Source organism: Pezoporus wallicus, unplaced genomic scaffold (genome assembly GCF_028554395.1).
Source record: "Pezoporus wallicus isolate ANWC-B61680 ecotype Strahan unplaced genomic scaffold, APGP_CSIRO_Pwel_v1 contig_6923, whole genome shotgun sequence".
Taxonomy (NCBI): domain Eukaryota; kingdom Metazoa; phylum Chordata; class Aves; order Psittaciformes; family Psittacidae; genus Pezoporus; species Pezoporus wallicus.
The window spans coordinates 1,426,703-1,439,528 of record NW_026637289.1 but is presented as its reverse complement, the minus strand read 5'-3'; the positions used below and the strand labels follow the sequence as shown (position 1 = coordinate 1,439,528).

The window sequence follows — 12,826 nt, the reverse complement described above, 5'->3', positions numbered from 1 at the left end:
AATTTATAAACAGTGTTATGTTATGCTGTATCTTATTATTTCAGGTCCTGGCTTCGTGGCTGAAATTTCAGTTAGTGTTGTACTCCGGGGCTTTGGTTAGAAAATTCCCAGATTTAGGCTGGAAGCTCATGAGGAAGTTGGAATGTCTTAGGGTAAAAAAGTATTAATAGTGATCTTTGTGAAGAAAAGAGTACTAAAACTTCATTTTGGTGCTTATGTAACATAAATTCATATGGCTAGAAAGTCAGACTAGTGTTAAATTCAGGTCTTTCAGGAGCAAGCTAAAAGGAAAGTAGACTGTATTGAGCTATTAGGATTTTAAGGTCTTGGAGCTGTAGGGGGTCATGACCGACCTGAGCTGTATATGAAAGCAGGGACTGTTAAAGAAGCTAAATGCTACAGAATAAAGAATTTTGACCTACAATTCAGAAAGACTTTGTTAGCCCTAATGGAAGAAGCACATGATACAACTTTGAACTTTTGTTCTGGAACCTGAATGTGCAAAGATCCATTTATAAAAAACTGTCTTCAGTAAAACTCTGAATTCAGATTATTTGTTTTTATAGGACTCTGGGGAAACTCAAAAGACCTGCTAAAATGTGCATAACATAAAACTGTAAAACTGAAAATCAGTCAATTTTGGCTTGCTTCTGTTTTGTTTTCGATGTTTTTTTCCTCCAATATTGGTATTTTAAACTCCTCACAGTGCTACTTTGACATTACTGCGTGCCCCTGTTGGTTCTACCTAATTTTTCTTGCTCATTTTATTCCATCTTTTCGGGTTTTGCTTACAACACATTAGAGAAGTCATTTTCCGTGGTACCTTGCCATAATTTAGGTTGCCAGTATGAGAAGCTGCACATCTGAAGTTGGTAGAGGACAAGAATCATCACTTCACCTAGTCTTACAAACAAACAAACAAACAAACAAAAACGAAAAATGGCCTTCTTTCCTTCCAGATTTTTTTTTTCCTTGACTTTTAACCTGGTTTGTAGTTTGTCTTGATTGTGTGTGATTTGTGACTTAATGAGAAGAAGTTGAAATACTTTTGTTGCAAAGTAGGGTAGCTATTTTTTAAAATGACAGAAGTAGTAAGAGAGATGAAGAGGTTTCAGTCTTTTTCCTGCATAAGTAAAGAAATAGAATTTGTCACTAAAGATCTAAAGCCAGTGGCAGAGGAGACAGGAGAGAATGTTACATGATATATTCCAGGTAAACTGGAGCCCTGAAGAGTTTCTACAATTCACAGTTTAGCTTTCCTAAAGTCCAGTTAAGAAAATCAGCATTCCATTAAAAAGTTCACACATTTCTGGTAACTGTTCTGAGGAACAAACTCAGAATGTGAAAGGTTCTTTGAAACAGAAGCTCTCGTGCCTGCACTGCCGAGGTGGGCAGCTCTGCAAGGTCCAGGACTGCCGGGAGAGGTATAAAGGAAATGACCTCTGTAGAGGATTTTGTTCCTTGATCCTTTTGCCAGATTATGTTGACTGTGTTCCTACTAGCATACCGTCTGAAGAATGCCGTTTAACATTAGCTTCTTGAATAAACATTTTTTTTGTGACGATGTGTTGAGGATGTCACCTCAGACTAATCCTTTTCTTATATCCAGTAGAGCTTACTTAAGAGAATTGCTTCCTGAATACTTAAGGTGCTATATTTCAGTGTGCAGTACAGGACATGTCTGTCCTTACGAGTTTAGCTTAAGTCTGAATCATAATGGTTGTTTCTGTTTTCATGCATTTCCACAAGTATTCCTGGCAAAGATCAGTGTTTTTCTTCGGTTTTACACTGAAATATGTGGTATTTAAGAGCAGTAATGGTCTATAAGCACCACAAATGTATAAGTATCTCGATTGAGCAGTTCATTACTCCTCTGTCTGCATAAATTAGCTTCAAGCATCGTGGGTGGTGTGTTTCCAAAGAATGTCAGCCTTTACTTTTGGGTTCACCTTTTTGTTTCAGAAGGCAGGTGACTTCTAAAGATTTAACCTCAATGTGTGTCAGAAATTTTGATTCATGTATTTAGTAATGCTAAAGAATTTTGCAGTCAGATTATGTCTGATTGTTTTCCCTCTTAACAATTCTTTTCACTGTATTTGTTTCTCTTTTCTGCAATCTGCAGAATGGGTTGCTTGTGTGAGGTCCAACTTCCTGGTTTTGTGCTATCTGCATGATGTGAAGAATATCCTGCAACTTCATGACCTAGCTACTGGTGCACATCTCAAGACTTTCCCCCTAGAAGTTGGCAGTATTGTGGGATATAGTGGCCAAAAGAAGGACACCGAAATATTCTATCAGTTTACTTCCTTTTTATCTCCAGGTAAGATTGTTTTCCCCTAGTTATTGTTACTTTTCTTGGAAACGGTATCTTTCTCATTTTCTGTTTAGTAGTTATTAGGTATCTCTAAGATACGGTGAAAACTGCTTCCCCACCATGTAGTTAAACAGTGGTTGTGCACTTCAAAATGTACCAGGCATTGATCCATGAGGCCTCAATAATAGCATACTAATATTTGAGAGCTGCATTGAGAAATTACGTAAGACTGGCTTGTACTAGAGAGGAAACCGTAGCATTCTCACAGCTCTTGCTTCATACAGCAAGATACAAGTTTACAAATTCTGTTGAAGACAATTTTTAATGTATTCACTGGGATTTTTCATCACAATTTTGAAGAACATTTTAAAAAGGCACTTTTTTTCTGATAGCTTTGTGATGCATTTATGCATAGCTTCATAAGAGCATTCTTACTATCTGTGCTTACATCTGTTGGATTGCTGTAGGAATCCTCTTGCAAAGCCAGAGCTGTCCAAAATATTCTGTAATACATGTGTGGAACATCACTAAGTATTCTAGGATTTTGAATAATAAGGGAGTTTCTATGCAATTGTCAAGCTAGTATATGACAAGAAAATGTGTTTGCTGTTTTGGGGGGTGGTGGTGTTTGTTTGGGGTTTTTTGGTTGGTTGGTTGTTTTTGTTGTTGTTTTTGTTGGAGTTTTTTGCTGTTGCTGTTTTATTTTAAATTCCTTTATAGCCCAAACAATCAATAGCTAATGCAGGAAAGGATTGAAGTATGGAGAGGAGAGATAGGCTTCATAATCTTTATCTTAGTCCAGGGCTGTAAGTGATCATGAATCGTAAGATGATCCAAACTGTTCTTACAGCATCTGACATATATTTTTCCTCTGTTTGAGTTAGAGCAGAGCCACGTTGCAAAATGGCTGTATGACAGTTTTGATAGGTTTTCTGGTTTTCCTAAAGGATTGTGTCAAATTATCAAAATTATGTTTCTGCTTAGCAGATAAGAAGGGTGATGGATTTCCTATTATTATCTTACTGTTTGCATAACCAGAAATACGATAGGTTTCCAGTTCCTCTTTTAAACAGCATTCAGATCATTGCAACTGGAGAAAAGCTCAAGGACACTCTTGAATTTACCTCTGACTTCATCCCAGCATGATGGTTCAGCTAGCTCATTTGCTCACATCCCAGCTCATGGGCAAGAAGTTGCCAGTCTTACAAGCCTGCACTGTTCACATCTGCTGAGCCAGCAGAGTCTCTGCAACTGCTAAACATGTGGAGGGGAAGAGCCCAGAGATCTCTTTTAATCTGTGGCTTGTCAGCCAGCAATGGCTGCTCTCATTGCCTGCTGGCTGCTTAGGCAGACTTTTTATCCACGTGCTTGGCATCTACAGAGAGTTTGCAATGAGCAACCTGGAATCTAGAAGAAATAGGAAGGAAAGAAATGGAGGTAGACTGTATGGGCATAAGGAAAGGGTAAGGAAATCAGACCAGAGAGACAATTTTTAGGTAGGTGTGTGGATATTTTTTTTGCATGCAGCTTTCATTTGCCCCATCAGTGGAATAATCAGACAAAAGGTATGGAGCTGGTCCTTGATAAACATAGATCTTCATACTTTGCAATTAGACATCAATATAATTTGCATTTGTATTAAGTTGTACTTTTTTTTTCTAATGAGAAATAAATTGACATTTAATGTTAATTCTTGTTTATTTATGCTTAATACCCAAAACAAAAGTAATAATAAACGTATGTATGAAATAATGAAGAAAGCAGTTCTAAAACCATAGATTCCGACACCATAAAAATAATTTTTGCTGTTCCCTAAAAAATACGGTTATCCATGCTGTCCACTCCAGTAGGATACTTAAGTGAGCACTCTATTGTTTTGCATTTATTTGCCACCCAGCAAAAGAGTGCAGGCACCAATGTTACTATGGTTTTGCATATTAACTGCCATGCCACTAAAAATAGAACAAGAGATGCAGTATCAGGGATTCAGTTGCATGTTACTGTAATGTTAGGTTGATTGACTCCTGAAATGCAGTCTGTGACTGCGCTTATACTTTATCATGTGGTTTCCTAATACGCAGCTATTCGGCCTGCTCTGTGTGTAATGTTTGCCAATACATTATCCAGCTTGGGTGGCTGTAAATATATGTCAAATGTCTGCTCTGCCTGTTACCACCTCATGTGCTTTTCTTTGTGCTTTGGCATGACTTTCTGGATCCTAATCTTTAAGGGAAATGCCGTTTTAATACTTGTTTGTACCTGTCACCCTGCATTAGGCTCGCTATTTACTTGTGATAAATGAAAAAAAATTAATTCCCAGCAGATAGGATTCCCTATTAATTCACCATTATAGAAAGTCTTTATCAGTTATCAGGAATGTTAATTTTCATCTCTGTTCCTTTGCCAATCTGTCTTTTTGATTTTTCCACAGTCAGTGATTTAATGAGAACAATCTCTTGTATCAGATATGTTTCCTCATTATTTCATGTTTCAATATATTTTTTATTGCTATAACCTCTGTAATAATTACTTCTGATTTCCTGAAAGTATTTAAAATACAGACAATACAACAGTATTTCAATCAAGTCCTGTCCACCTTAGTTTTATGACATTGAGGAGCTTTTTGCCTTAACTTTCAGTGTTCTTTTCCTTAGTACACATTTTAAATTTTATAGAGACCACCTTTTTGTAAAGCTGAAAAACAAAGAATAATTGACACCGAGGTTAGTTTTATGTATCAGATGTATCTGCAGTATATCCATGAATATTAGGATTTTGTAAAATGTTACCCTAAGTGTTTATGCTCAGATGCTATTAAGGATGAATGACAGGAAATGTAATTCATAGTCTAAATACAGAATTCTTCTTGGCTAATTACATGTCTGTTTAATATCTAGATTGCTGCAGTCTCTAAGATTCTGCCTCTGCTGCAACCTAGAAATCTTATACTGCTTATATACATAAATTTTCTCATGCGCACAGTCCTTTGGAAATCATGGGTGCAACTCAAGAAAGTCAAGTTGCCTTCAAACCTGCAGGATCAGGTTGTGAAATAAATTGCATGAGACCAAATTCTGTTCAGTTACACAGGTAACTGTGCCAGTCTGCTACAATTTCAAGTGAACGCTTAGCTTTTTCCATTATCCAGCAGTCTGTTTGAATTGTATTTTCAAAATACTCTATCATAAAGAGAAAAATGTTGACCTGAATGAAATTCTTGATATATTTAGTCTCAGTATGGTGGCTCTAGAGGAGATGTTTCAAAACAGACATCCTGTTTATTTCTTCCAACATCATCATTTTCAATAAGTGCTGTGTAACTTTGTGAAAACAAGGATTTTTCCATTTTGCTTTAGCCACTTTGGATAGCTGGCTTTATATGGGCACAGAGATTTATTCCTTCTGTACAGAAAGTCTTTGCACCCTGCCTAGATGAAGTGCATATATGTATGTGTTAAATTATATATTAACTGAAAGAATGTGTCTAGAGCTACTGTTCTTCACCTTGCCAAGTTACCTTTGCCATTCTTTATTCCATCACAGCACTTAAATCAGCATCCTTTTAATGATAGACATACACTAAGCTGACAACTTTGCACTCTATTTTAGGTATTATATATCACTGTGATCTGACCAAAGAGGAACTGGAGCCAAGAGTTTTTCGGGAGGTGACTGTGAAAGGATTTGATCCTTCAGTTTACCAGACAATTCAGGTAATAAACATGAATCCTGCTGTCTTGCTGTAATCACTTATGCAAGAGTTTAAGAAAATTGCACTTGGTTAAGGATGAGAGTGCTTTAATTAGCTCCTGGTTTGAGGTCTGTTCTCACTTTGAAGGAATTCTACCAACTCTTAATTAGAGAGATTGGAAGACGTCACTGCAGGTAACCAGGGCAGACTCAATCCTCACTTTCCTTACATTATGAGACAATATGTTCTTTACTTTTTTTCCCATATTACGGTATTCTTTGATATTTGTTTTAACATCAGGCAGCTGCTTTTCCATGTTTTTTCCAGGGCAGCTTGCCATGGCTGCCATAGGCAAGTGTGTCATAGGGCAAGACTTAAGAGGCAGTGGAGAAATAGAGGAAGCTTGGATTATCCAGTCATCTTCCCAGCTATTCCAAAGTATTCTGAGGCCCACTGGTGAAAGTGACAGCAATAGGTGAAACATTCTGTGTTTCAGGACTTAACCATGATTATTTTGAAGAAAAGCAGGGGAATATCTAGTGGTGTGAGCAGAAAAGTCATTTTCATGCATGCTGTGTAAGAATTTTGAGTTCTTACTCAAAAGGTTTTGAGTCCACCTTTCCTCCAGTGCCAGAGTATATTGTGTTCATTAATGCATCAGTGCAGTTACACTTGGAGAAACTAACTTTGATTGTCATAAGAGCAGGATTTTCTTGCAGTGCTGGAACTAGAACAAGGAGCAAAAGGTAAAAGCAATTTTAAATACATACATACATATATATAAATATTTCTAATAAAAACCCCTGTGAAGCAGTTAGTGACTTTTTGCCCTGATAAAACAAAGGCCCCCACATTTAAAAGTTTGCGCAAATGGAGTTAGTTACAGACATCGATCATTTACAGCCTAGTTCTGAGAGATGTGAACATGGAGAGAAATGAGTGGAGTCTTTCCTAGCAAGGTCTAATGACATTCAGGAAACTCCTCAGAAACCTAGAGAATGAAATCTTTGCTGATAAAGTACTTGGAGTTAACAAAGACTGGCAGATAACAAGGATGGCAGGTTACTGATTTATAATGATGTCAACTGCTTATTAAATGGTCCCATTATCATAATCTGCATTTCAGTATAACCAAGTGTGGGTGAGACATCTGGGAATCAGGGAGCAATTTATCCCACTTCAAAATCTGAAATCAGGTAGGTTATGTCAGTGGGTATCCCAGAGCTCCCTTTGTAATCCCTGGAAGGCCATAAGCTACATCTACAGTTACAAGAAGTGTGTCTTAGGATTCATTGAAATTTGCTGAAATCATATAATCATTTAGGTTGAAAAAGACCTTTGTGCTCATCAACTCCAAACACTAAGATGGCACGCGTAGTCCACCACTAAACCATATCCCTAAGTGACGCATCCACATGTCTTTTGATATCTCCAGTGATGGTGACTCAACCAAAATAATTAGGGGTCTAGAAAAACAGTTATACTGTGGTGCTTAGCATATTTAATACCTGCAATTTATAGAAGAAATATTGAATAGTGGATTAATTATTTTATATGTAGGATTTCGCATCTGTAAATTAAGAGTGGAATAGAGGATTTTTCTTTCTATACACAAAGGTATAACAAGATCCAGTGCATAAAGTGGAACTTAAATAAGCTTAGGCAGGAAAAAGGTGAAATGACCTAGGGAGATAGTTAAGCAACAGTGTGACAGCATAACTTGGAGTCTTCGAAAGGAGGTTAGATATTTTTCTTAATCTCTTATTTTTAATTTTGCTTCTGGCATATATACAGGACAGATTCTCTAAAAGCATAATGACAGTAGTATGTGTGCATGTCCTGGGTTCAGCAAGGACCCAGGTTTACAACCACAAGGTGGTTGTAAACAGTCCCATATGTCTCTGTGTCTCCAGACAGAAATAAAAGTGTTGTAGAGGACAGTTTGCTGGAAATGTTCTCACAGAGGATGTGTTTCTGCTGCTTTTCCTAAATTCATTAAGGGACTTCCTCAGGATAACTTCAGGGTATAGTGAGCTGAAAAAGAGAAAGAAAACAGCATTCTCTTTAGGAAAGAACTTGGTACATTGTAATACTGCCATCAGACTCAGAAGGATAATAATGGAACACAAATACCCATGTAATTAAAAAGAGTTTAGAAGGAGTTGCCATAAATTAGAAATAATGTATTTTTGCAGTAAATAGAATTTTATGAAATGTCTGGAAAAACAAAATCTCATTTTATGTTTAAGTCAATTACATGCTAAAATAAGGTAAAGTAGAAGAATAATACAAATAATTTCAAGGAGGCAACATGCTGTTGCTATGCTCTTGGAAGCCTTCACTTTGTAAATCACTGGCAGAGCTTCACCGCTAGGCTGTAATGCAATAGGTCAATGGCACTGTTTCTGGTTTTCTCCCTACTCCTGTTCAGTACCAGCTCTAGGGAAATGCGACCCATGTAGTTACACTGGGATCAGTGCTTATGAAAAGCAGTCTTGTCTCACCACTCATCTAGTGTTACCTTTTATCAACAAATGATCTCAGTATGGTGACATCTTGGGAATTAAGTTTTCCCTTATCATTCAAATAAACAGAAACATCTCAGCTGAGCTGAGAAAGAGGCTGTTTGTCAGAGCCAGACCTGGGGCTGCCTGGTTACGTTTATAAGTAACTCAGCCTGCCAGTGCTGCCCACTTCTGCCAGTCCTTGTGTCCATTTGTGGGGTCCCACTTGGACCCTTGATGATGCTGCTTCTTGGAGGAGAGAAAGGGAAATGGCAGCTTACCAAAGCAGCTTATAAATGACTGTCAGCCTAGATGAAAGCCTTGCATAGCCATTGCAAAACTCAGGGGGAATTATGAAAGAAACTCAGAGTTAAGAGTTCAAGATATATACTGAGAATAGGCAAAGATTGCTGATTACAGGACAGTGAACACCACTGTGGAATTTATTTCTTAATTTTACTTTCCATCAGAATTACTAAGCAGTAAAGAAAAATGTTACTGACTGTCCTGATCAGTGTCCTTTATGAAAGGCAGGTCTCCTGCCAAGGTTCTTCCTTTATTCACATATACCTTAATAAATACCTGCTAAGGCTAGCTAACTTCCTAGCTTTCTCTGTGTAACATATATGAAACTTTAATGAAGAGTTGTTCTTTAGCAGTCTTTGAAAATAACCGAGTTAAGAAGATTTGAACTGAGGTGTAAGGTGTCGTGTGTATGAAACCTGAATTAACAGCAATTAGAAATTGCCAGTGCTTGTTTCTTATTCTTTTGGATCCACTTTGCAGTGTTTCACAGATGCTGTGCAGTGCAAGTGTAGACCAGTAATAAAGTTTACTACGCTAAGTATAATTATGGTAGAGCAGCTGCTTTGTAATACCTGAGGTTAAGTTCTTACCCTTTGGCAGCTCAAGAGCAAAATAGCCAACTTAGATTGCACGGAAGGGAGAGATGTTTCAACATACCTGACATTTCCACCAGGCTAAGAGTATACCTGCAGGTTGTTGGCTCTGACACCATGGAAGTACATAGTCTAACTTACTGTGCAATAGCTTGTGTATATGCCCTTACCTTGGAAGACTCTCTGACCTTCATGAAAAAGTCACTCTGTTTAAAATGCTTGCCACATCAAAAAATTATCCTGGCTACTTTTATTAAATGGTATATTAAGTTGTGTTAATGACTTTTCCTCTGCCAAAGGCTCCTTGAAATCTGTCTTTCCTTCCATGCACGCTTCCATCCATCACGATGACAAACTTTTTCAGGATATGGCCTGGGCTGGGTTTTACAGGAGGAAAAAAGACTTTTACAGGAACTTGGAAATGGCACTTGCCATAAACTGTTTGTTGCATCCATAATACAAATGCTCCTTTAAATAAAGAGTCTTTACTGTTTGTTGTGTCAATAATACAAATGCTCCTTTAAATAGTCCTTATTTTTTATCTTCACACAGTTGCCAACTAAGTTCTTGCATACCTCTCCATATTAACACCTCACAGTGACACTTAATTGTGGATAAACAGTCATCTGGCCTGGCTCACAACTCGCCTACTTTTAGGCTGATATGCAGGCTTGTAAGTGTTGAAATCGCAACAATAAAAATGTTGTTTGGCTCCTTTTGCCATACTTTGAATACCTTCCAGTACTGCCCTTAAAATAGTTTGAGATGAAACAAAACCAGATGTTGCTATTGACAGATGCACTTCAGAGTAGCCCTTGCAGAAGAACGGTGAAATTTGTAACACAGCTTAGTTTTACAACTCAGTTTGATTCAGAAGCAGCTGCTGTTTAGATACTGTTGCAGAGATGAAAGAAGGACAAGAAGGGTATTTATTCTTCAGGGGGGGACACCTGGGATTAATTTTCTACTCTTTCTTTTGCAGAAAGTATTTTTATAGGTAATGGTTTATTCCTCAGTCTTTTACCCCCATCTTCAAGCCCTTACATCCCTGATTTCAAGTTATGAGTCATGATAGGGAAAATTTGTCTACAGTCATTTTAATACCTAGTGGAACTCTGCACCATACAGTTTGGCACAGGAAAAAGAAACAGTTTCAGGAAAACACAATACTGAAAGCAGATGAGTCAGGCTTGAGGCTGATTGGCAGAGCTGTGGGAGAAACTTGTGCACAGCATCTGCCCACGCTATTCCTGGATCTCTCCATTGCTGCTGGTGTCATTCCATGAGCATTAAATTCCCTCATTAAGATAAAAAGTAACAGAGCAGCAGAGGAGGGCAGTGTCCTGTGGGAGATGTAGTAAGTTCAACCTGCTTAGCAATGCAAGAACTGGTGTTATCATTGTTTTTTCAGTATGGCTGTAGTGATAGTCTTAATGTTGTTTATTTTCCTTATCTGTGTGTATATGAATTAATCACTGGAGTTTGGAAAGAAATTCAGTAGCTTTGACTGTCTCTGTTGAGGAAAAGCATTCTCATACCAGAGAGGAAAGGCATAGACTTTTTACATTAATTCTGAACAAAGAATTGTCTTCCCTTCAGGGGAGTAAGTATTTCTGGCATCATTTTCTTCCCTCTTCTGAGAATCCATCACAGCCAAAAGGAGTGGTACTTCCTTGCTTCTGACTGTACTTGGAGTTTCAGTCCTGTCTTGATCTTACAGAATGGAAGGATAGAATTAATACTTTGGGGAAAATAAGTGTTGTTGTTTGTTTCTATTTTATTGCTTTTATTTCCTTGTGGTTCCACACTGCAGTAAGGAAAAAAATGAAGGAATATTGGGGGGAGGAAGGAATGTGAACAAATCATAGAATGCACCAATTTTAGTCATTGCCACAGTGTGGCAGGCACCTGCTCTCTTGAAGGGGGACAGTGAGCTTTGAGCTGCTTCCGTCGGAGCTCCTGGGAAGAAGACTGAAGTCTTCAGCTCTGAACTCTGCCAGTGTTTTGGCAGTGTCTGTGTTTTTGGCACCAAGGCAACAGGCTTGCTCTGGAGGACATCAACAAAATCACAGTGACAGCTGTGGCAGTATTGGCTGTTTGCCTATGTGAATTTAGCATCTTACAACCGTGGCATGTGGTTGTTACAAACACACCACTTTAATCTGCTTTTACCTCTTCTAATTGCAAGTCACTGAAAAAGCACTGACTGAAAATGTAGTCCCCTAATTTTAAAGCCCTAAATTTCTTGAAAGCTGAAAGATTGTGTATTAAATATGTTACAGATTTGCAAGCAGAGTACATGTAATTTTAAGGGGGAAAATTGGCATTATGAAGGACTTCCATGCTAGACTTCATACATGTCGAGAAGAGTATCAAGTGAAGAATTTCCCATAATGACCTTATGTGCTCTTGACCTTTTAAATCCGTATGCCTGAGCAGATGAGTAGCAGTTGGTTCTACACTGATTATATTTAAGGAGCTCCATCCAGTACACTTCAGATAATTCTTACCAGTAATTCTCACCAGTAATTCTCACAGACCATGGTATTCCTTAAATGTCTGGAGTAGGAACCAGATCTCTCTATTCAAAGTAAGAGGATGAAGTGGTAGGACTTCGCATTGTTTTCTTTGCCAGTCCAGTTCAAACGCTGTTTTAAGGTCTAAATGTCTGGTATTGCTTTCTCCCCTTCTTCCATACCGCAGGGGATTGTTGCATAGTTTAGGATGGTGGGAGCTTTTGTTCAGCAGAATGCAGAACAATGGAAATGTGGCTTGGGATGAGAGAGTACAGAACTGCTCTTTGGAACAATCAGCTCAATACCAGACCACACTGTATGGGGGATAATACTAAAATACCAGTCTCTGAGTTCATTTGGATTGTCATACAGGCTTTGTGATTCACTGGTTCCAAGCTTTTAGTACTAGATTGCTTATTTTTCTGTGAAGTGTGCAGGGAATTGAAAAGCTGCTTAAAATGTCAGTCTGTAGGACCTTCATGCTCAAGACATGTTTTAAGCCTATGAGAGAATTGCTTAGTAGTTTAACTAAAACTTATTATGAAATATTATTCTTATGCCTTAGTAGAACTTTTTTTTGAACTTACAGTGGTTTCTTTTCCACTTTTCTAGTGGATGGAGATATTAGTTGGCATGCTTGATCCCAGGCTGCATTCTGTGCTCCATCGCTGTCTCAGAATTCCTTAAAACACAAGGAGAAATAACATAGAATAAAACAGAGCTATAACCATTGAACATAGTGTAGTGTGAGCTCCCTTTTTACACACAGGAGTTTTAAACAAGAGCTTAAGCAATTCTGATGGAGCTTAAAGGATTGTTTTACATCTTCCCTGTCTTAAATTATTCAATTTTTAATTGTGAATTAAAAAAATAGTTTTCATTCTTACAATAAATGGTGAAAT

General features: G+C 37.8%; 1 protein-coding gene across 1 annotated transcript in view; it reads left to right on the top strand.

Moving 5' to 3' along the window:
• Window positions 1–12,826, top strand: part of PREP (prolyl endopeptidase) — a 100,284-nt gene that overhangs the window by 50,531 nt on the left and 36,927 nt on the right. The window contains exons 9-10 of the mRNA XM_057404683.1: window positions 2,123–2,320; window positions 5,924–6,027. Of these exons, the coding sequence (XP_057260666.1) occupies window positions 2,123–2,320; window positions 5,924–6,027 (302 nt within the window). The remainder of the gene's footprint in view (window positions 1–2,122; window positions 2,321–5,923; window positions 6,028–12,826) is intronic.